The sequence below is a fragment of the Megalobrama amblycephala genome, linkage group LG16 (assembly GCF_018812025.1).
Source record: "Megalobrama amblycephala isolate DHTTF-2021 linkage group LG16, ASM1881202v1, whole genome shotgun sequence".
Lineage (NCBI taxonomy): Eukaryota > Metazoa > Chordata > Actinopteri > Cypriniformes > Xenocyprididae > Megalobrama > Megalobrama amblycephala.
In genome coordinates, this window is record NC_063059.1 from 1,907,672 (window position 1) to 1,931,703 (window position 24,032).

At 43.5% G+C, this 24,032-nt stretch overlaps 1 protein-coding gene across 1 annotated transcript in view; it reads left to right on the top strand.

Annotated features, from left to right (window-relative positions):
- Positions 1-12,412, top strand: part of LOC125249482 (P2X purinoceptor 4-like) — a 33,481-nt gene extending 21,069 nt beyond the window's left edge. Inside the window, exons 5-12 of the mRNA XM_048161782.1 lie at positions 9,336-9,407; positions 9,625-9,697; positions 9,794-9,890; positions 10,000-10,080; positions 10,254-10,392; positions 10,535-10,665; positions 10,813-10,919; positions 12,342-12,412. Coding sequence (XP_048017739.1) covers positions 9,336-9,407; positions 9,625-9,697; positions 9,794-9,890; positions 10,000-10,080; positions 10,254-10,392; positions 10,535-10,665; positions 10,813-10,919; positions 12,342-12,412 — 771 coding nt within the window. The remainder of the gene's footprint in view (positions 1-9,335; positions 9,408-9,624; positions 9,698-9,793; positions 9,891-9,999; positions 10,081-10,253; positions 10,393-10,534; positions 10,666-10,812; positions 10,920-12,341) is intronic.
- The last annotated feature ends 11,620 nt before the right edge of the window (positions 12,413-24,032 follow it).

Below are 24,032 nucleotides of genomic sequence, written 5' to 3' on the forward strand. Positions count from 1 at the left end.
AACAATTTACTCACCCATGGTCCCCGAGGATCGTTCATGGAATTCCTGGACTTTGCCCTGCTCGCAGTTGGTTCAACTTTCACTGTGGGTGTCGCGGAGGATTCCGACACCACGGTGAATCCTGTAATGGCTGCCATGCCCGAGAACACGCACAAAATGGCGGCCGCAACAACAAGTCACGCCTTCGTTGATCGCCCAGAGCCACGTCACGTCTCCGCTGATTGCCCAGAGCCACGTCACGTCTCCGCTGATCGCCAGAGCCACGTCACGTCTCCGCTGATCGCCAGAGCCACGTCACGTCTCCGCTGATCGCCCAGAGCCAAGTCACGTCTCCGCTGATCGCCCAGAGCCAAGTCACGTCTCCGCTGATCGCCCAGAGCCAAGTCACGTCTCCGCTGATCGCCCAGAGCCACGTCACGTCTCCGCTGATCGCCCAGAGCAATGTCACGTCTCCGCTGATCGCCCAGAGCAACGTCACGTCTCCGCTGATCGCCCAGAGACACGTCACGTCTCCGCTGATCGCCAGAGACACGTCACGTCTCTAGATCAGTCAGGGAGCGAGGAGGGTTGCGTTCCAGTGTGGCTGATCACCGCTGACTACAGCACGAGCGGCTGGAATTCCAAAACCCACGCCGGCCGCTTTGCATTCAAGCCTGCCGGTGGCAACGCACTCAAGCCTGCCGGTTGCAACGCACTCAAATTCGCCGGTTGCCACGCACTCAAATTCGCCGGTTGCCACGCTCTCACGTTCAACTCTTGCAACGCTCTCAAGTTTGCCGGTTGCTATGAACTCAAGCGCCCTGGACGCGATGGACAAGATGGCTGCCTTGCCAGTGCCCACGGCAAGATGGCCGCCCCTGCGATGCTCAAGGATGCAGGGGTTGTTCCAGCCATTGAGTCCGCTCCAGAACCCGCTCCAGCCAGTGAGTCCGCTCCAGCCAGTGAGTCCGCTCCAGCCAGTGAGTCCGCTCCAGCACAGCCTGCTCTCCTGGTCTGTCCTGTCTTGGCCCAGAGGGCTGTGCTCACTTTTTATGTCTTGGCTGTCCTGCGTGCGTTGAGGAACTCGAGCTCTATTGACGTAGGAGCAGTCTACGAGCCCGCTGCAGCCCCGGAGCAGCCCGAGCCCGCTGCAGCCCCGGAGCAGCCCGAGCCCGCTGCAGCCCCGGAGCAGCCCGAGCCCGCTGCAGCCCCGGAGCAGCCCGAGCCCGCTGCAGCCCCGGAGCAGCCCGAGCCCGCTGCAGCCCCGGAGCAGCCCGAGCCCGCTGCAGCCCCGGAGCAGCCCGAGCCCGCTGCAGCCCCGGAGCAGCCCGAGCCCGCTGCCGTCCCAGAGCTGTCTGCCCTCCCTGATACGGCCACGGAGGCCGTCACCGAACTGCCCGCTCTCCCTGATACGGCCACGGAGGCCGTCACCGAGCTGCCCGCTCTCCCTGATACGGCCACGGAGGCCGTCACCGAGCTGTCCGCTCTCCTGATATGGCCACTGAGCACCCTTGGTCAGCCCTGCCGCCGCCGCCCAAGCGTTCTGCCCTGCTGGTGCCATCCAGGCCTTCTGTCCACGAACCTATTATGGACCCTGTTGAAATCCCCAAGAACTTTTTGGGGGGGGGCAGTATACCCAGGGGTGGGGAGCTTGTGGGTGGGGACCCAGCCCGGCCACTGCCGTCATTGGCCTTTGAACAATTAGGGCCGTTTACAGACCCTGACCTGCCGTGGTTACCCAGACCACCTGACCTGCCGTGGTTACCCAGACCACCTGACCTGCCGTGGTTACCCAAACCACCTGACCTACCGTGGTTACCCAGACCACCTGACCTGCTGGGGCTGCTCGAGCCATCTGACCCGCCTGACCTGCCGTGGTTGCTCAAGTCACCTGACCTGCCGAGGTTACCCAAGCCACCTGATCCCCCGTGGCCTGCTGACACTTCGGACTCGCCGTGGCTGCCCGAGGCTCCTGACCCGCCGTGGCTGCCCGAGTTCCTGGACCTGCATTGGGACCCCGTTCCTGTCTGCATGCAGGTCTCCAATGCACCCACCCTCCCTCCCTAGCTGTTCCTTTTACGCCGCGAGGACGCGCCTTCCGGGAGGGGGGCGTTATGTCATGATCACCGTCTGTTCCTGTCAGTTCCCAGACTACATCTCCCATCATCCTCTCTGCCACTCACCTGCACACACTTAACACTAATCACTAATCACCACACCCAGCTGCAGCTCATTACCAGGACTATAAAAGACTCTTACACACATCACCGCACTGCTAGGTCTTGTTTTCCCTGTGATACATTTCCAAGCGTTTATATCTTGTCTGCCTGTCTGTTTCCCATCTACGATCCTGTGCCGCCTGTCCTGAACTTTGCTTTGTATACTGACCTGTGATTGATATCTGCCAGCCCTGACCCTCTGCTTGTTCCTGACTACGATTCTGCCTGTTCCTTGCTGTACCTGTTTGCTGTTATCTGACCCCTGCCTGTACGACCACGCTCACCTTTTAATAAAGCTGCATTTGGATCTTACTCTGAGTCCCGCCTTCGTTACACCTACTTGCATATATTTCGGGAGAAACTGATGAATTCACTTTCTGTAAATCCGACTGACAGGACTCTGCGAACTGTGGAGCAAACTAAGATGTCAGCACCCATTTCGCATTATAGATCAAGATAAAGATCATTTATAAAGATTTTTAACAAATGAGCTGAACATATGCACCACACACACATATAAAAATGTAAGAAGACGTATTCAGTTATCAGGAGCAATGGACTAAGTCATAAAGAACTTGAATACTTAAGAAGTTTTTTGTGAAGTTTGCCAAAAGATTCTTATTGTAAACAGAAGCTACTGTATGTTACTGTAGTGTGTGTCGTAAATGTTTTGACATATTTGCTCATGTAATTTAATTTAAGCTTGTTATTTAAAGACACATTTAAAGAGTCATCAAACTTTCTATATTTTAAATGTGAAGTGTTTTTGTAAATAATAAGAGAAGGCTATTTGCCATTTGATATCAGTTTTCTGAGTGTTTCGAAGTGTTTTATATATTGAGTGCATTTTGTAAGGTAATATTCAAGTTGAAATAATCAGTTTTGCACATTTTAATTTCCTGTGCAATACTGTTACTGAAGCATCACATTTGCTTTAAGTATTTACATTTAACTGACATTTACATTACATTTGAAGTGTTTAAAGTTGATTTAGAGGTTTTATTACCTATGCATGTTTTCTACTAACAAAATTGGGTCAGTTTAAAGTAGTGATTCAAAATGTCTGAGTCAAGTGTGTAGCGATTTGTACAGTTATTAATCAATTTATGGGTGGAATATGAATATAATAACTCACATAGTCTTATGAATTATTATTATGCACATACCGACCCAAGGGGGAATTAACCATATATGGTGAATTAACTACAACGAATTATAATCAATCACATATATGGTTAGTCCTGTTTTAATAATTATGTAGAGAACTACCGGTCCGTCCAGCACACCGGTAAGTTCACAGACTATTACGACAGAAATATTATCCTGTGGCCACAAGGATAAATTTCTAGGATAGCATCCAAACGTAAAGCAAGGATATTAGAATCAGAACGTTAAAGTGACTCTGTGGTTGTTGAATGAGCAAGTGAACAAAAGCGTGGATATGATGTGTTTAATATACAGAACGGGTAATACAAAGGTTATACGGATAAATGTACACAAGTAGATACAGATACATACAAGTGAAAGTAAAGGCAGAAAAGAGAGAGATGATCAAAGAATGGCCAATTCCAACAGTTAACCTTAAAGAGCCAGCAAGGAAACCCAGTATTTAAAATCTTAACAAATACTTGCATATAGGTTCGTTGTGGTGCTTCGAGTTTTGGAGCGCTCAGTGTGGTGGTTGGTCCTTCAGGAGGTGGTTCTCAGCGAAGTTCCAAACAAAGGCTTAACTGGAAGTAAGATGACCGGAAGATAGAGAAGAGAGTCCGTCTCTACGGCAGGAACTTGTGCAGGAAACTTGTGCAACGAAAGGACGCGTGTTGTGGTATTTTAAAGACAACAGACCAGAACGCCTTCCTGATAACGTCCTCCAATGATAGTGTTGCAATTTGGCGGTTTTCCACATCCCTTTGTCCTGTCCCCCGGGTTAATTTATGGTATGTCAAATCGGTGCATTTTCTTCATAGTACTATTAAACATTGAACAATGCATTTGACAGAAATGTAACGTACATGGGTGAATAGCTCGGACTCACAGCTTTACGGAGAGATCAAACTCGACAGGTGTCTCTCATCACATAAAGAAGATACACTTTATACTCTACTACTATTGTTTAACATGAAAACTAACCTACTACAGTCAATTCTACGATTCTACATTAGTAACACATACATGCGACAAGCACCATAATGGCAGATACATTCATATTTGCGGGTATAATATTTGTGTATACAGTCTTTATGTAGGGCTTTTGTATGTGTGTGTGTGTGTTTGTGGGTGTGTGCGTGTATTTTCCTTTTTATGACCGTTTGGAATTCAGGCCTGTCTCCTCGAAACCCGATCCGTGGTGTTCGCATCTCCTTTGAAGTCACAGAGGAGAGGTTTGGGACTTATCGAAATAGTCATAAAAAAGAGTCTCGTGATCCATTAGTGTCTGCCGGTCCAGAATCAATGTAAGATTTACAAACCAAAGTCTCCATGAATTGAGACTTAAACACGGTTTATGGTGGGACCTGCTCATCCTTGAGACTGTGCAGACCCTACAAGTGTGTCCACAATTCAGGTAAGGGACAGTATTAGTGATAGTGCAAATTCCCAAGACCAACCTGAAGAATGCCAAGTGGGTGGTGCTGAAGCCCAGCAAGAAGAGGCACAGCAGTCAAGATGAAGTAAAAGAACCAGAACTTTAACAGAGAAGGGTAGAGAAATGCAAGCTACAAAAGTTGTCACTTCAACAAAGGTTTAACTACATTTACGAGAAATGGAGAACACAAGTTAAATCTTCTAAGCGGACATTATCACAATCAACAGAGACTTTATCTGATGATCTGCTTAATGATATAATTGGCGATGTCTTAGGTCTTTCTGCAAATGTCAAGTCAAGTCACCTTTATTTATATAGCGCTTTTTACAATGCAGATTGTGTCAAAGCAGCTTTACATTGATAACTGGTACATAATTTTGGCTGCACAGCAGCTCTTAAAGAATAGTGTCAATGCAGACAGATCAAAGCACTGTTGAATATCAAATGTCAAGTCAAATGTCAAGTGTCCCCAACTAAGCAAGCCAAAGGCAACAGCGGCAAGGAACCCAAACTCCAACAGGTGACATCAGGTGGCAAACAGGTGTTAAAATGGAGAGAAAAACCTTGGGAGAAACCAGGCTTAGTCAGGGGCCAGTTCTCCTCTGGCGAATAGTGCTTTGTTACGACTCAGGTTGCTATCATAAGTCCAATGGGATCGCAACATGCAAAGTATTTATTTCAGTTCCATCCAGTTCAGGATCGTGTTCATCACGCCGGTATGGACGGTTTGTTGAGGAACTGTGGCACTGGCTGTCGTGTTGATGATGTCTTCACAGTGGAAGATCTAGTTAACTCGATCTCTGCTGATACTTCAGGGCTGCGTTGTGGTCGTGTCAAGGCGCCGGTCCTCAATCTCATCTGGATACGGCCTGGATCCGGTTGACTACGGTAAACCTCGGGATAAACAGAAAGACAGAAAGACTAATATTAGCGTAGATGCCAGCGTGTTTATGGTAACCTACGCAAAATCTCAACTCCAGATCAAGACACGTGTCGAAGAGTGGATCTGTGTGGATCTTTGTTGTATCTAGAGCCTCAAATCGATTGGATGGAAAGATTCCAGAAGGAGAAGAGCAAGACTGGCCAGAAGCAGGCTCCTTCTTCAATTCAAGTTCCTGTAAATCAGGTTCTGCCACTTCTATCTTGGAAGGTTCCTCAGAGCATTCAAGTAGATCTTCAGTAAAGCAACAAGAAGCTGCTGCTGCTGATGCTGCTGCAAGCCAAGCTGTTCTGGAAGTGTTAGAAGAACAAAATAAAGAACAATTGGAAATACAGCTCCTAGAAGCACAAGTTAAAAAAGAATAGCTGATCAAGGGGCAGCGGTTGTAAAACGTTGTTTAGAGCGAGAAGCAGAAGAGGTGAAATGAAGAATACAGAGAGAGGAAATGAAGCCAAAATCAAAGCTCAACTGGAAGAGGAACATGCAACTCTACAAAAGACTCTTGAGGAAAAATGGAGAAAGATACAACATTTGGAAGCAGTGAAAGGTCTAAATGCAGCACATGCAAGACTGCAGGTGTACGATCAAGAGAAAGTCGTAGAAGAAGATCAGAATGACTTCATGAAAATGTCTCCTGTACCACAAGCTGTAACCACCTCTTCAAATGAAAGTACAGCAGATATTGTAAAAGTGCTGGTAGGTGCTTTAACTCTCTGGAGTCCGTTAACGCGCCGGCACGCTTTGCAGGGTTTTTTTCACATTGCAGAAAAACAGACTTAAAATACTCTGTCATTTCTTGTCATAGAGACATAAGTAATATATCAATTGAAACTATAGAATGTCTTCTTTTATTTGTGTACACTCAGAGTAAGAACACAATGTTGTGCTTTTTGTAAAATAAAGAAAACTAACATGATGCGTGATCTCTCCTCTCCCTCTGAACGAAGTCCAATCTGATAGTTCTCAGAAAATGAACTGTAACTTAGTGAATACTAATGACAAAAAAATGACACTTATGTCTAAATAAACGTTGAAATGTCAGGTTTTAAATCGTGTAAGTCAAATCAAAAACAAATATTCTGTGTTTATGTAATCTGTATGAAAAGAGAGCCATGTCAGAAGTCTGTGATTCAGCTCATTACCCGCTAATGCGGCCACGCCCACGGAGGGAGCGCTATTCAGACGCAAATTCAATACTTGTATGCATTGTCTCAATCGTGTGTTTATTGTCCTGAAAAGTGTTTATCTGGATGTTAAAGCCATGGTTAGCGATCTCTAGAAGACATGCAGTTAGTTCCTGGTTCCTTTTCTTCTTTAGATGAATTTGTGGACTAAAGGTGCACAGAGCGCCCTCCGGCTGCAAGTATGAATTGAAAACACAGTATCCAGCATTCATAGTGACAACAATAAATATTGAATAAATATTACTCTGTATAGAAAACTGACATAAACATATGAGAATCCATCAATATTTCTCCAAATGTGCATGCTTTTAAGCTAAAAGCCTATATGAAATGCCATAGAGGTAACATAATTGTTCAGACACTTTGCATCACAGAAATACATGATATTTTAAAGAATATAATAGAATACCATTATTTTAAATTGAGCTGAGACATGATTACAGAGGGTTTTTTCACAGCCTACCTGACTGAAAGGCCTCATTAATATGCAAGTCATTTCAGGTCATTATTATGCAATTCTTTTGTCTTCTCAGATGTAAATGACCCATTATTCATGATTCACTCCTCCACGCATACTGTGTTTCTTGACAAAAAGTGTCTTACAAAAACTAAATCAATATATTGTTTTATATGAAGGAGTAGGCAGCATAATTTTTTACATAATTCTGAAGCAAAAACTCTAGTCTACAACCTCCAATACCCAGAAGTCTTGTCAATACAGATTTAATATACTTTTTTTGGCCTTATTTCAGTGACTTAAGTTTTTTGTTTTTTTCAATAACCACGCATAAACATTATTCCTTCAAAAACAAAAACATGTACATACATGTTTCTCACATATTATGGTAGCCTAGTTTGTGCTGAATACAGTGTAATGACACTTGTGTCATTAATATGTTTATGAACAACTGAAAAAAGCACAAATGTCAGGGCATGTCAAAACTTCTCCAGTTCAAAATCAGCCTCAGACTCCAGAGGGTTAAGTGCTAACAGAATTCCAGTTCCTGAACCTTCTGTATTCAATGGGGATCCATTGAAATACAATGACTGTAAACTCTCCTTTGAAACACTGATTGACCAGAAAAAAACATCCAAGACAAGGAGATGATATACTACCTCCAAAGGTATGTAATTGGACAAGCTAAGAAAGCACTTGATGGATATTTCCTACTCGGAACGGAATCTGCCTATGTTGCTGCATGGGAGATTTTATAAGAGAGGTATGGAAACCCATTTACAATTGCAAAATAGTACAGAGACATGCTCCAGGCGTGGACTAATATGGGATCTAGGGACAGCTTTGAGCTCAGAGAGTTTGTTGATTTCCTGCGTAGTTGTGAGGCTGCCATGGTCCATATCAAGGCATTGGAAATCTTGAATGACTGTAATGAAAACAGGAAGATTCTTTCAAAGTTACCAGATTGGCTAGCAGTGAGATGGAACCATAAGGTTATCGAAATAGAAGAGAGTAACTCTTCCAACTTCCATCCTTTAGCCAATTTGTTAAGTTTCTGACAAGAGAGGTGAAAATTGCCTGCAAGCCTATCACATACAGTAATTACAGGCACTTAAACTAGGTGAGGTTGAAAAGCCCAAATTCCAAAAACGTCAAAGCTTTGGAGCAAAAACACTGACCACAAGTTCCAATGAAAAGCCTGTCATAACATGCATTTTCTGCCAGAAAACGGGACATACTTTGCACAAATGCAGGAAACTCATGGAGAAAGCAGTTTCAGAGAGGATTAAGTTTGTTCAAGCTTATCGACTAGGGAAAGAAAAATTGAATTCATATATACTGAACGTGACCCATGTGATCTTAGTTAACCATATATACAGTTCTGAAACATTAATGCAAATGAGTTTGAATTGATACATAGGACAAACCCTATAACAGGAAAATCATGAGATGGGAAAATTGGATACATGTTTATACATTTCTCAAGTGGTTATATATATAGAATATACAGGAATATATTTGGAGTGTGGAGAACTGGAGCAAGCATCCTGGTTGTTGACTGCATTTTGCTGTTTGTAGTGCATGTGTTGTACTATTTTCAATAAAATACCTTTTAATCTTTTGATATGAATAACTATTTAACCCACTTGAGTAATTTTATGTAAGTCAATTTTTATTTTGTTTCTAGACTGGGAAGGAACGTAATAATACCATAATACAATATTTCTTTAATGCCAGATATGTCTCATTAGTTCCATTAAAAGTGAAGTTTGTAATTTCTGCAACACTAATAGCTCCAATCAGAATTCCAAAATTGTTTCCTAACCGTTTTCATTAAACATGCAAAGGTGAACATTCTGTTGACCAACATGTATGCAGTCTGAGATAGTTAAATCTATCAACATGCCTTTAGACATCTTACACTCATGAGGAAGTATTTCAGACCACAATCATGTGTTTTTGTATGTTTCAGGAGGACGGTTCTTTCTTTCTGATGACCAACATGATCGTCACGCCAAACCAAACACAGTCAAAATGTCCAGAGGTGAGAGAGGAGGGAAATGTGCTTGTTTCTTCATACTGTGCTTTATTTCTTATAACTTATTGAATGACCATAAATGATTTGGATTTTTTTTTTCTAAAACTATATCATTTGATTTAGTATTTTTATTTACCTGTCTTTGGTTTAATATTAGTTTTATTCTTTTTTTTTTTTTTTTTTTTTTTGTGTCATATTACTTGGTGATTTTAATTTCACTTAGTATCCAACCCTGAACTCCATTTGCACATCTGACCTGAACTGCACCAAAGGCTTCAAAGATACTCAAGGGAATGGTATGGCTCAATATTTACACACTGAATACAAAATAATATTTTTTTACAACTTGAAATCTATGCAGTACTGACTATTTAGACTTGCCTCTTTTTTAGGTGTTCAGACAGGTAGATGTGTCCATTACTCAGACTCAGTGAAGACATGTGAGATGTCAGGTTGGTGTCCTGTGGAGAAGAAAGTTGAACCTCCAAAGTAAATCTCCCGTCACACACCATCTCAAACTAAAAAAAATACACGTTGAAACCTATTTATTTCAGTACTAAAGTTATTCATAATATTTGTGTGTTTGCCTTGAAATCAGTCCAGCACTTCTGGCAGATGCTGAAAACTTCACGATATACATAAAGAATAATATTCAATTCACTGAATTTAACTTCAGCAAGTATGTTCCTCAGAGATCATCTTTATCTAACACATATTTTAAGCACCATTTTTTGTTTCATTTTTATAACTACAAACCATGTGTAACAGAAGTGCTGCAAATTAAACATATTAATGTTACTTCATTAAAGTGAGTTAATATAGTGTTCCTTATTTCTTCATTTCTTGCTGGAGGAATATCCTACCAAACATGAGCAGCTCCTACTTGGCAAATTGTGTGTTCCACAGAAATAAGGACCCTAACTGCCCAATTTTCAGAATCAAAGATATTTTTGAAGAGACTCAAGAGGATTTTCAGACCATGGCAGTCTATGTCAGAAACTTATTTTATGTTTATTTGACATTGATTTCATCATGAATAAGCTTTAATCCCCTTATGAAACTGTGTGTTGATGAATATGTGTGTTTTGTTGCTGTAGGACTGACTGACATCTTTAGGTGTTTTCTGTGCTCAGGGTGGAGTAATGGCAGTGCAAATCCAATGGGATTGTGACCTTGATAAGGGCTTGTGTGCCCCCCAGTACTCCTTTCGCCGACTAAACAAGAAGGACCCAGAAAGTAATGAAACCCAAGTGCACAACTTACGGTAACAAGTGTTTGTACTATAACTTTGTAGATGGCAAGAGGAGGGTGAAGGGAAGGAAATGTGGATTAATACAATACTGAGGTGATTTCTCAGATGAAGTGAACAAATGTTGCAAATAAATAATTTGTTTTTGTGAAATCTTGACAGATTTGCTAAATACTACAAGAACAGTGATGGTAAAGACACCAGGACCCTATTCATGGCATATGGCATTCATTTTGATGTTCTGGTTTATGGTGAGGTGAGTTTTCCAAGTAAGGACAGTTCGACCTTTGCTAATGATGTGAAAGCAAAACCAAAGTTGTTTAAGACACATGTACATGAAGGTTTTTTTTTTTTTTTTTTTTTTTTATACATGCAAAAAAATACAGCTTTGTAACAATGATTTTCAATGTGGGTTCACTCTTGTCGTATGTAAAATTTGTAAGTACATCTTTTGTAGATAGAAATTTAATAATTAAGGTCCAAAAGAGGATGCACAAGATCTGACATGTTTGTTAAAATTATATATAGTACATTTAAAAAAAAAAAAAAAAAAAAAAAAAAACTAATGCTATTCTTTTTTTTAAAATTTATCTCTGGGCCACTGAAGGTGGATTATATGATTGATCAGCTTTTTCAGTGTATGGACAAACAAAACAAAAAGAAGAAATTTGATGAACATGAAATGGTGAGTATTTAATTATCATTAGTCATTTTTTGGCCAAATTGTGATATCTGCCTTTGAAATATGATCTGGGCAATTATGCTATGAAGCTAACGAAATACAGAATGAATTAAAGCTGCAAGCAGCGATGAAAGGGCCCTTGCACCCAGGCTCACCGCTGACTGGTGGCCTTAGAAAACTGTGAACAGTGGGCGATATTCATTTAAGTGGATAAATAGAAAAGAAATATGGCAAAGTCATTTTGATGCACCACACTTCCTTCTGCCAGCAGGTGGCGCTTTGACTATAACTGAATATTGCCATGTTGATGTCTTCAGGTCAAGACTGTTATCAAACGTGATGTTTGGGGCAGATTGAGCATTATTTGTTACAACAACTTCCTGTTTCGTGGCGTTAATCACATACACTAGCACTTAGCCAAATGTTGCATGATTTAACATGTTTCTAGTATGTTTGGTACTTCGTGGGTATATTGAAATGTGTTCTGGGAGTGAATTAAAGCAAAGAGTGTAAAGCATGTTATTTCCTGTTGCCAGTAGGTGGCGCTCTGACTAATTAAATATTGTCATTTAGATGTCTTCAGACATTGTATGCCTGAGTTACAACAGCTTCCTCTTTCATGGCGAAACATCAGATTTTGTCAGACCGCCACGGACACGCCCTCCAACGAAAACTCAAGATCTTTGCAATTTAACATCGCTAAGGCCTTAAGATTAAAGGTGCCCTAGAATTAAAAATTGAATTTATCTACATTATCACAGCCTGAATCAGTGCATAGTTAATGATGCCCCAAAATAGGCAGTTAAAAAAAATAATTAAAAAAACATCTATGGCCTATTTTGAGCTGAAACTTCACAGACACATTCAGGGGACACCTTAGACTTATATTACATCTTTTGAAAAGACGTTCTACGGCACCTTTAAAATGGCCAAATATGATGTTGTTTTAGTTAAATATCAAGGAGGAGTTAATCACAGTGTAAAACATGACATTTCCTGTTGCCCACAGGTGGCACTATGACTGTTATGGAATATTGGCATGTAGATGTCTTCAAAGGTGTAACAATGATGCAACAATAAGCAACATAAATCCTACATATTTACTTATGTAAAGGCATCAATCACCACAAGACCACCATATAGAGAGGTGTGTAAAAAAGAAAAAGTTAGTTACAGTATCAATGTAAATCCCATTACTGCCCAGGAAGTACATTTATGGCTAAGAAATATGATAGTAAGGGTTGCCAGACATAAGAGAATTTATGAGAACCTCTAATTGAAAATTTAATCTTTTCCAAGTGTACTGTAGGTATAGACCAGTTCAGAGCAGATGTCACAGTTGCGTCACATGCAGCTGCGTGCACGTAGCGGTTGCAGAAAAATAGCGATAGCGAGAGGAGGAAAATGTGCAAAATCCACAGAATAAGAGAAAAATGTTTTGTTGTGCCTCTGGATGTTAGAATCTGAATGCAAAAAATATAAGTTGCATCCCAAATGACACACTATACACTACACTATGTACTTAAGCACTATGTACTCATCCATGTACTGCGTGAATTTTATAAGGTTATTTTGTCATTTAACATCGGCGTCTGACAGCCCCTCCCCCTCCACTATGTAATTAAAGCTGCGACAGTTGAGTGCATGAAGTGTCCAACATTCCACACTTCGCTTTTTCCGTTAATTTAGTGCATCATCCAGGTATTTAAAGTGCACTTTTTCTTTTTGGAATTTTTAGAATAGTGCATAAGTACACAAATTGGGACGCACCTATAGACTTCATTTTTATAGAATACTGTCATTGAAAACACACTTTAAAGCTAAATGCAGATGTTTATGTTGCAAGTCACAGACTGGACTGATGAAATCTGTGATGAATTTGAAGCAGGAATTTGATGTAAACAGTAAGTCTACATAATATTCACATATGCAGTTCATAGAGGACATATACATACATAGCAGATATAGCATGAAATAATATTTAAACCTATAACATTTTACATATATAAAACTTTTAAACATAGCCTATAACAGTTTTGTCTCAAAATTCGGACTTTATTTCTTTTTTATTTGCCTGTTTATATCACAATTCTGAAGGGAAAAAAGTCAAAATTGTGGGATAAACTTGCAATTCTGAGGAAAAAAGACAGAATAACGAGTATATCTTACAATTCTGTTTTTCCTTATAATAAATGTGAGATATAAATTTATTCTGTTCTACTTCCTTTCATTCCGGACCACCAGAGCAGTATCCTAATTATCTAGTGGAGTCTTTCCCTGGTGCTCTTAATTTTGCCGAGTATTATGCTGCGTTCCAGGCAGGTTTTTGAACCCGTAAGTCACGACTTCAAACCACAACTCTCGACTTTGTAGCGTTCCAGGCAAGTCACGCCAAACTACCTCAGTGTAAACAAACCAGCATGGTGGACCGTACGGGGCTTATGCTCTTTTACAATTATTTCTATCGCCAAAGGTGCTTACTCCTTGCTTATTTGAGGGAAACAGAGGAGGAAAATGATGCATAAGGCAAGAGAAGCTGTTATACCTTTTATTTTACATTATTTTACCGTGCACTTGCATAAACACCGCATCCGTAGGGGCTGCCATTGTTGTTTCGTGGGCTATGTGACGTCAGAGTAGTTTGTGTTGCCTGGCCCAGCACAAAGGGCCTCAAAATTTTCCCAGCCATTGTTTCCACGGTTGTGAGACACTTCCCAAAGGCATCCACGGTTTCTTTAAAGATTCTATGGAAAACTGAATTGGTGCCAGGGTAGACTTGATTAACACACTTGTCTTCTTTGAGATATTCACACTGTTCTTCCAGCTCCGTAGTCAGCATACTCATAGAGAATTCCTTGTTAGCCTCCAAACCGGTCGCCGCCATTTTAGCTAACTTGCTGCTTATCAAAGTTTTCTTTGGATGTTGATTGGTTTTCATTTTAGAGTTAGGCATTTTGCTACCACAATTCTATTACAGCCCCCTAGTGTATTTATGACCAATTTTTTATTTCCTGATAATCTTATTTAATCCTTATCTTGATTTTTCCTTTTATATCTATATTTTCACTCAAACTTATGTGTGTTATATTATTTTACTTATTTGTGTGATTATTTTTGTCATTTTACACTTTTTGAGTTATATTTTTATATGTGGAAGTGAGCACATGGTGATGAATGTCCAACACATTTGTTTTATAGAGCACAATAAGGGACAATTGATCTGAGATGCTGCTTATTTGTTTTGTGTCGATCAGGTATGTTTTCTGTTTTATTTTCTTTATAATTTTTCTCACTTTTCTCATGTTCATGTTTTTCATTATTTCCCTTTTGTAATGTAATCTAATGGGAGAGAGCACAATAAGGGCCATTTAATCTGAGAGGGTGCTTATTTGTTCTGTGTCGATCAGAGTAAAAAGGTCCAGTAAATTTGCCTCCTGCTGTCCCATGTCTGTCTCCACAACGCTACACAACACAACGCAGAACAAATTTTTAATAACTGGTGTCGCTGGCCACGCATCACACTGAGCAGCGCAAGCCACGGGTTACACTCACACACACGCATACTCTGCCTACATTACTCAAACCAGAAGTCTGCAAGCTTGTAATGTAAATTTATGTCTTTCCAAAAAGAAACTTGTCTTTTTTTTTAAGGACACTTGGAGACTCCAAAAAGGATACCACATATCCAAATTATATAAGATTCCATATATATTTAATACATTTATGCACACCAAAGTACCCATGGGGAAGAAAAAAAACATTGCAGAACAAAACTTGAAGGATTCATTGTACAGTATGTGTACAGTGCAATAGCAAAGAGCTTATGTGCTTGTTTATGTATTATGTGCTTACTACAGTACACTGATCCATTCAGAATTACTAAACAGCAACATACACTTGACAGATAAAAACATTATCCTGAATGTGTGTGGAAAATTTTTAACAGACAAAAGGGTTTATAAGAAAACTGTCATTATTGTTCACTCCATGGCATATACTGAACATATTCAGCAGTTTAGGGAAGCTCTTAAGGCTGATTTATACTTCTGCGTCGAGTGTACGCCGTAGCTGTTTGTACCACGCGTAGCCGACGACATAGCCTGACGTGCACCTTTTCAAAAATGTAACAATGCGTCAATTCTGCAATTACTGGTACAGCCTTTGACTGGTAATCCTCCTAATTGACAGGGAGGCAACAATTTGTTGTATGCCAGAAGCACAAATCATCCACCAAATCCATCAGTTCTGGTGTACCTCAAGGTTCTGTCTTGGGACTTCTCTTTTTACTATTTATATGATACCAATTGGACAAATAATTAAACGATGGGTTTTACTTCCACTGTTATGCTGATAAAATTTTTATTTATTTTAGCACACCTCCCACTACTTAAGATGATCTTAAGGTAATCTAAGTGTACTCAACTGTGCTATTTTGAGACACCATGAAGTATGAACTAAAATGTGCTTTTAATATACTATCTCTGTATTTAAAAAATATATTTAGTTACCACTTGTAGTACACTATGGGTTCAAATGTACTATAAGTGGCATCTAAATACATTTTTTAAAATACAGAGATAGTATATTAAAAGCACATTTTAGTTCATACTTAATGCTGTCTCAAAATAGCACAGTTGAGTACACTTAGATGCTCTTAAGATGATCTTAATATACTAAAAATTCATCTTTAGTACTACTTAAGTACAAAATTAGTGCACGAAAATAGAGCACTTTAAGTATATTATAGAAATGTACTTTTTTTCACCTGGGCTCCTACATTAATAACTTGCATTAAGGAACTCAAGCTTTGACTGGATGCAAACTACCTTAAATTTAACCCAGTTCAAACAGAGGTAATACTGATTGGCTCTAAATCTGAGCTCTAAATTTAAACTATTTGGTCAACTGATGGATCTGGATGGTGACTTGATAATGCCAGCGCCCAGCATAAGCTCCAGCCACCCGGTGCACCTTGGGGCGGAGAAGGGGGCGAGCTTACACTGAGAGAGTCTACTGCTGTTCCGCAAGATCCATTACAGTAAGACTTAGACAACACTGGGGAAGCTAACCCATAGGGGACGCTGCGGAGGCCACAACCAACCCTGTAGGGGAGGGATTACATATGGACTGGCCGTGGACAGTACGCATATGGAGTCCCTGGGATGGCTCCAGCCTAGAGATAGGGGGAGACTCATCTGACAGGTGACAGCAGAGCTGACTCTGCTAAGGGAAAGACACAGGCTCACCATAGGGAATTTGACTGTAGACAATTCACAAATGGGACCACTCACGTGGAGGGGTCACAACATATGACACCCAGCCAAACCTCAACGTCAGAGACGGACGTTTGGCCTGGCATTAGACACTCCGCAATGTCCGAGCTGCAAGGGGAGGCAGAGGAACTTGACAGGGTTCGCCAAGCAGGGAACTCTACTGGAGCAAATGGATGCACGTATCCGGCCCAGGGGGCGGGAGTGGCATATCAAGCCAACACTAGAACGAGTTCTTCGCGTTTACAGCTACTGGAAGCAAGTACACGGGAAGATACCGGTTTCACACGAAGGCTATAGAATCTAGCGAACGTGTTGGGTGTTGCCCAGCCTGCAGCTCTACAGATATCTGTCAGTGAGGCGCTGTGCAACAGCGCCCAAGAAGAGGCCACTCCTCTAGTGGAGTGGGCTCTTAACCCGAGCGGGCAAGGCACGCCTTGGGACTGACAAGCCTAAGGCGATGGCGTCCACTATCCAGTGGGCCATCCTCTGCTTGGAGACAGCCTTTACCTTCTGCTGGCCTCCATAACAGACAAAGAACTGATCTGTGGTCCTAAAGCTTCACGTTCTATCCACGTACAGGCGCAGAGTGCTGTCAGGACATAGCAAAGCCAGGGCTTGCAGGTTTACTACCTGACCTCTAAATAGAGTTGTAGGAACCTTGGGCACATATCCAGGCCGGGGTCTCAAGAGTCACCGGGACCGAATTCCAGGCACGATTCGTTGATGTAAATGTGTGCAGGTGCCCCCCTCAGGAACCTGACGATCAGGTCATGCTTCCCCAAAGACTTACCATCGACTGCATCGTGGTGTGTGGCAATAGTGGCAACATACTCCAGAGGTCTGGATGCGGGTGCCATAGGGTTCTCCGTCAAGCCTGACTGGAATTTACAGCCCGGGATGGGAGACGCGGTTCACTGCGCCAGCCAGCGGCCATTGGATACAGTTGCATCACAACGGCTCGCTCAACTGGGGGGATCCCAGTGTACCCCTTAGCCTCCCCGAAATCCAGAGTGGTGAAAGCGGAAGAGGGACAAGGCCTGGCATGAACGCTATATGACGTTCTCTAAGACTTGGTCACCTCCTCATGCACTTCCAAAAAGAATGGTAGTGGAGCAGGATGCTGAGGACCAGTGTGGGCCGCTCCGAGAAACCAATCATCCAGCTGAGATGACATGAGCTATCCACAAAAGCTGCCTTAGCATGCTGAATGCCCAGACATGTGACACAGCAATTGTGACCATCAGCGGAGACCAGGGAACGACCGCATCCAGTAACGCACAGACGATATGACATCTTGAAAAAGATGCAGTGTTTGTCTGTGAAGCTCTTTTAGAAGGGGGAAATTCAGCTCTTGTTCTTTGTGCTGAAGCACACAGGGAACAGGCACGATGTGACTGCAGGTACACCATTCCCTGAGTCACACTCACAGAGGAACCGGCCCAAATTGCAAACCAACGGGGCAGAAAACAATGCTGTGAAAACAGCAGTTCAGAGCTGTATAAATAGTTTGTGAAGCTCACTCTGTGAAGGCTCACGGCTTCGCTGTAGGGTGCCTTAACACCAGCACGATGAAACAAAGGCTCTTCAAAGGCTAGAGAAGTCACTCTCGGTCAAATAGCAGGAACACAACAGGTTTGGTCCGAAGCAAAAGACAGAGTGCAATTGCATTTGCTTCCGTATTTATACCCGCCTTGCAGGGTGGTGCGCAATATGCAGATAGCGCACGGCAATTCCATTGGCTTGTTTAGTTTCACTCAAAGCTGATATGGCTCTCTGGCGATATCCCTATTCGTAGGTCACTACTGATGTACTTATAGGTATAAGGGAACAATATGTAAGATTTGGGGAATAAAGGGGTAACAACCAGGAAAATTAACACAATTTTATACTGTAAGAGTTTTAGAGTTTTACTAGGGGTACTTATTCATGAGAGGCAACAATCTTATGTCTGGGAGCAATTTAGCAAGAACACACACTGCATAGCATTTTGTAAAAAAAAGAAAAAGAAAAAGTGCACCAGTCCATAAAGGCTTTTTTAATATTACAGGGCACATACCAGTGCATTTATACAGTAGTTTTTTATTCAAAAGTTTGGGCTTCTATGTTTCAAGCCAAGTAAGTTTCATGTAGTTATAGGGTGAGTGGTGCTTGTTACCATCTTGTTTCATGTAGTTACAGGGTAAGTATGAGATTTTCAGCAAAAGACGTGAAATTCTGTAACGATGACTGACTCGGTTGAGTCCATGGTTTGAATCCATGTGTGGAGTTTTATTCAGCACAACAGCACAAACAAAGTTAGATGTAGAGTGGGAATCGCGGACAAAAAAACAAGCAAAGTGTTGATAACAATAGCGGCAGTCCAGACAGAAAACAAATCCAAAACAGTAATCCAAAAGTCAAAGTCAGAAACGAGCAGAGAGACATACACGTACAAAAAAACGGGTAATGAAAATGCTTGGTAGAGACAGGGTAAACTGGCAATACTTTGCAACATGATGTACAAACAACATGGCTTATAACAGGTGTAACCATGAAGAGAGGAGAGAAGAACCAGCAGTCATAAGTGGAGGGTGAACCAACTCTAGGGTAAAGCTAGATGCAATTCCTGTAAAAACACATTTAAGTAGAATGTCATGAAATAGTTACGTGTCGCCTATCAGCAACCTACACATCTCAGCATAAACACTCGTTATTAGAGTGGTTATGTTCACAGACCATAATAATTTGAACAGGCAAGCATATTGTATGCGTGATTTCGCATGGCAGCCAGTTCGATAGATAGCCTGACCATTGCCTTACTAAATGCAGCAAAAAAATATGTTATCTTCAAATTCTGAATGAATTTTATCACCTATAAAGCATGCATAAAAGTGCTCTCTTTATAACCACTGCTTATTAGCGGTCACTCATCGTTAATTCATTGCAATCTCACAAGGTTCTGCTAGTCGATTAAGCTGACTGTACAATGAATATCTTATTTAGCCTTCTGTCACAGAAACGGTCTCTGTGGCTCCCTCTGATCGCCACCTGAGGGCGCCGTCACCGGAATACTGACTGTTCTCTGAACTACAAATCCCACACCACGTATCTGGGCTGATTACCCACCACCTGTCATGCATTATCTGGACTATTTAAGACTCCATTACCCCATCATGCTTCGCGAAGTCTTGTTTTGCCGAGCATACATTTCTGAGCGTTTACCCTGTCTATTGATACCCCTGTGTTTGACCTTGGACTGCCTACTCTCTCTGATTCCTGTCTGCCGCCTGCCTTGTCTATTACTGCCTGTCTCACGGATTACCCTGTTCAGCCTGCCGCCTGCCCTGACTTTCTGCCTGGTATTGTTATTGATTTCTGTCTTGCCTGCGTTACACCTGTTGCTGTTGTCTGACCATTGCCTGTACGACTACGATTGTGAATAAAGCTGCATATGGATCTCCCCGAGTCTGCTGCCTCGTTACAGAAGACTTCGCCAGATCTCGATCCAGCAGCCATGCATCGGTTGTCAACTGAACTGTCCACCCAGGCCAGTGTACTGGCAGTCCACCAGCAGCAACTCACACGTTTAACCTCTGTTACCGAGGAGTTGGTAAAGACGCTGCAGAGCATGCGGATGACGCACGCCGAGTCTAGTCCGCCATTAACCACGCCGCTTGCTGCAGCGGTCACTGCTCCCGATGCCACCAGCAGCCCGCGCCTAGCCTTTCCTGACAAATATGATGGCTCGCCAGCGAGGTGCAAGGGTTTTCTCCTCCAGTGTTCACTCTTCCTGTCGCAGCAACCAACGCTCTATCCCACCGATGAGAGTCGCATCGCCTTCATATGCTCACTCCTTACTGGAAAGGCTCTCGAATGGGCAACCACCGTTTGGGTGAACGGCCAACCATCATATGCCTCCCTCGATTCCTTTCTCCAATGTTTCCGTCAGGTGTTTGAACACGCCGAAGGAGGTAAGGAGGCTGGCGAGCTTCTCCTGGCTCTGCACCAGGGTAAACAAACTGCCGCTGAGTATGCTTTAACATTTCGCACCCTGGCTGCGCAAACCTCGTGGGTTGAGGACACACTTAAACTCTTGTTCCGTAAAGGATTAAATATGGATTTACAGTCTGAACTGGCTTGCCGGGATGAGGGGAAATCTTTAAATGAATTCATCGACCTCGCTATACGCATTGACAATCTCATCCGAGCTAGACGACCTGTCAGAGTTCTAACACCCACCTCAGCATCAACATTCCCTGTCGCTGAACCTGAACCCATGCAGATCGGGGCCACTCACCTGTCGCTGGAGGAAAGAGACAGACGGATGCGGCAACGCCTGTGCCTCTACTGTGGTCAGCCCGGCCATATGCACGATTCCTGCCCCACGCGACCCACCAGTCGCGGCGCCACGGCAGTGAGTTCATCCTCCAATGCATCCAATATCAAAATTGCAGCAACTTTGGTATACCACGAGCATATAATCCAGACTGAGGCCATGATTGATTCTGGTGCGGCTGGCAATTTCATGGACTTAAGTTTCGCACAGGCTCACAACATTCTGCTAATCCCTGTGATTCTGTTTTGTCAGTGGCCGCGCTGGACGGGCGCCCCCTAGGGACCGGTAAGGTGCGCTACACCTCTGATGACATCACACTGCAAATCGGATCTCTGCATAAAGAATTACTTCGTTTCTTCCTAATAAAGTCTCCTCAGCATCCTCTCATCCTTGGTTCCCCCTGGCTCAGAGAACACAACCCACAAATCTCATGGGCCGACAATCAAATCACTCAGTGGTCAACTACCTGCCTTCAGACCTGTATCCAAGCACCCAGCCGTCCTGAAACCAACTCACCTGTGCTGTCCCAGAACAAGTTACCTGCCGAGTACCATGATCTCATTGAAGTTTGTAGTAAGACCAGGGCTGCCCAACTTCCTCCTCACCGTGATAATGACTGTGCTATCGACCTGCTGCCAGGCGCTACGCCCCCCAGGGGACGCATATTCCCGCTCTCACAACCTGAATCAGAGGCCATGAAAAAATACATTGAGGAGGAATTAGCCAAGGGGTTCATACAGCCATCCACATCACCAGCTTCAGCAGGGTTCTTCTTCGTAAAAAAAAAGGATGGAGCTCTAAGGCCGTGCATTGATTATCGTGGGCTCAACGACATCACTGTGAAGTTCCGCTATCCTCTGCCTTTAGTTCCTGCTGCTTTGGAACAACTGCGTTCTGCACGCTATTTCACCAAACTCGACCTACGCAGCGCTTATAATCTCATCCGCATACGCAAAGGGGACGAATGGAAGACCGCCTTTTCCACCACCACTGGGCACTACGAGTACCGGGTTATGCCCTTCGGGCTGGTCAACAGTCCCTCTATCTTCCAGGCTTTCATCAATGAGGTCTTCCGGGACATGCTGAACAGATGAGTAATCGTCTACATGGACGACATTCTCGTATACTCAAACTCCTACTCTGAACACGTCCAGCAGGTACGAGCTGTGCTCCAGCGTCTTATGGATCATCAACTCTATGTTAAACTGGAAAAATGTGAATTCCACCAGACATCCACGTCCTTTCTGGGATATATCATCAGTGCGGAGGGAGTTGCTATGGACGATGTCAAAGTTCAGGCAGTGTTGAAGTGGCCGTTGCCCACTACAGTAAAAGAGCTGCAGCGTTTCCTGGGTTTCGCTAATTTCTATAGAAGATTCATCCGAAATTTCAGCCTGGTAGCAGCCCCTCTCACGTCGATGCTAAAGAGAACTCGTATCAGACTGGAATGGACACAAGCCGCATCTGAGGCGTTCCAAAGGTTAAAAGAACTGTTTACCTCTGCGCCCATTCTGCGTCACCCAGATCCTGAAAAGGAATTCATTGTGGAGGTGGATGCTTCTAGCACTGGTATTGGAGCTATACTATCACAGAGACAAGGCAGTCCTCCCAAGTTATTTCCCTGTGCTTTCTACTCACGTAAACTTACCCCTCCAGAACAGAATTACGATGTCGGGAACCGTGAACTGTTGGCCATGAAGGCGGCCATGGAGCACTGGCGGCACTGGCTGGAGGGAAGTAAGCATCCCTTCACCGTCCTGACAGACCACCGCAACTTGGAGTACCTGAGGTCGGCCAAGCGCCTCAATCATCGTCAAGCCAGATGGGCCCTGTTTTTCACTCGATTTCAATTCAATGTTACTTACCGACCTGGCACCAAGAACACAAAGGCTGACGCTCTGTCACGGCAGTTTGAATCCAGTCTCACCCCACCATCATGTGAACCCATTCTACCCTCTACGATTGTGCTCGCACCTGTACTGTGGGACGTCATGTCCGAGATAACTGAGGCTCAACGGGAGGAGCCTTCTCCGGCAGAGTGTCCAGCTTCACTCACTTATGTTCCTGCTGCTCTCCGTCAGCGAGTGATTGAGGAGGTTCATAATTCACCCAGTGCAGGACACCCAGGCATAGCCGCGACCACACAACTTGTAACCAACCGTTTCTGGTGGCCAACCCTGTCTTCTGACATCATCACTTACATTCGGAACTGCACCACCTGTCAAACCACGAAAACCCTCCGGCACTCGCCAGCAGGCCTTCTTCAACCTCTACCGATTCCACAGCGCCCTTGGTCACACATTGCCATAGACTTCATCACCGACCTACCCAATTCCCAGGGACATACCACCATACTCACTGTGATCGACCGCTTTTCCAAGGCCTGCCGTTTCATTCCCCTGTCCAAACTGCCCACTGCCATGGAAACCGCTGAACTCCTCTGTAATTATGTCTTTCGTTTCTACGGCCTGCCTGAGGATATAGTTTCTGACCGCGGACCTCAGTTCACCTCCAGACTCTGGTCCTCATTCTTCCAGAGGCTCAACGTCAATATCAGCCTCACCTCTGGGTACCATCCACAGTCCAATGGGCAAGCTGAGAGGCTCAATCAAGAACTCATTCGGTATTTACGCTCCTACTGTCACCAGAACCAGTCGGATTGGAGTAGATATCTGTTCTGGGCCGAATACGCTCAAAACTCACTTCACAAACCTGCCACTGGCGTCACCCCATTCAAGTGCATCCTAGGCTTTCAACCTCCTTTCTTCCCATGGACCGGGGAACCCACTGACTTACCTGCTGTGGATCATTGGCTACAACGTAGCGAGGAGGTCTGGAATGAGGCTCACGTTCACCTGCAGAGGGCAGTACGGCGAACCAAGGAACAGGCCGATCATGCTCGCCGACCGCCACCTGACTACAGACCTGGCCAGATGGTTTGGCTCTCAACCCGGGATCTTCGTCTCCGTCTACCCTGCAAAAAACTTAGTCCCAGGTACGTGGGTCCATTCAAAATCTCAAGACAAATTACTCCAGTTTCTTACCGTTTAGACTTACCACCTGAATATCGTATCTCACCCACCTTCCATGTTTCTTTGCTCAAGCCCGCAGG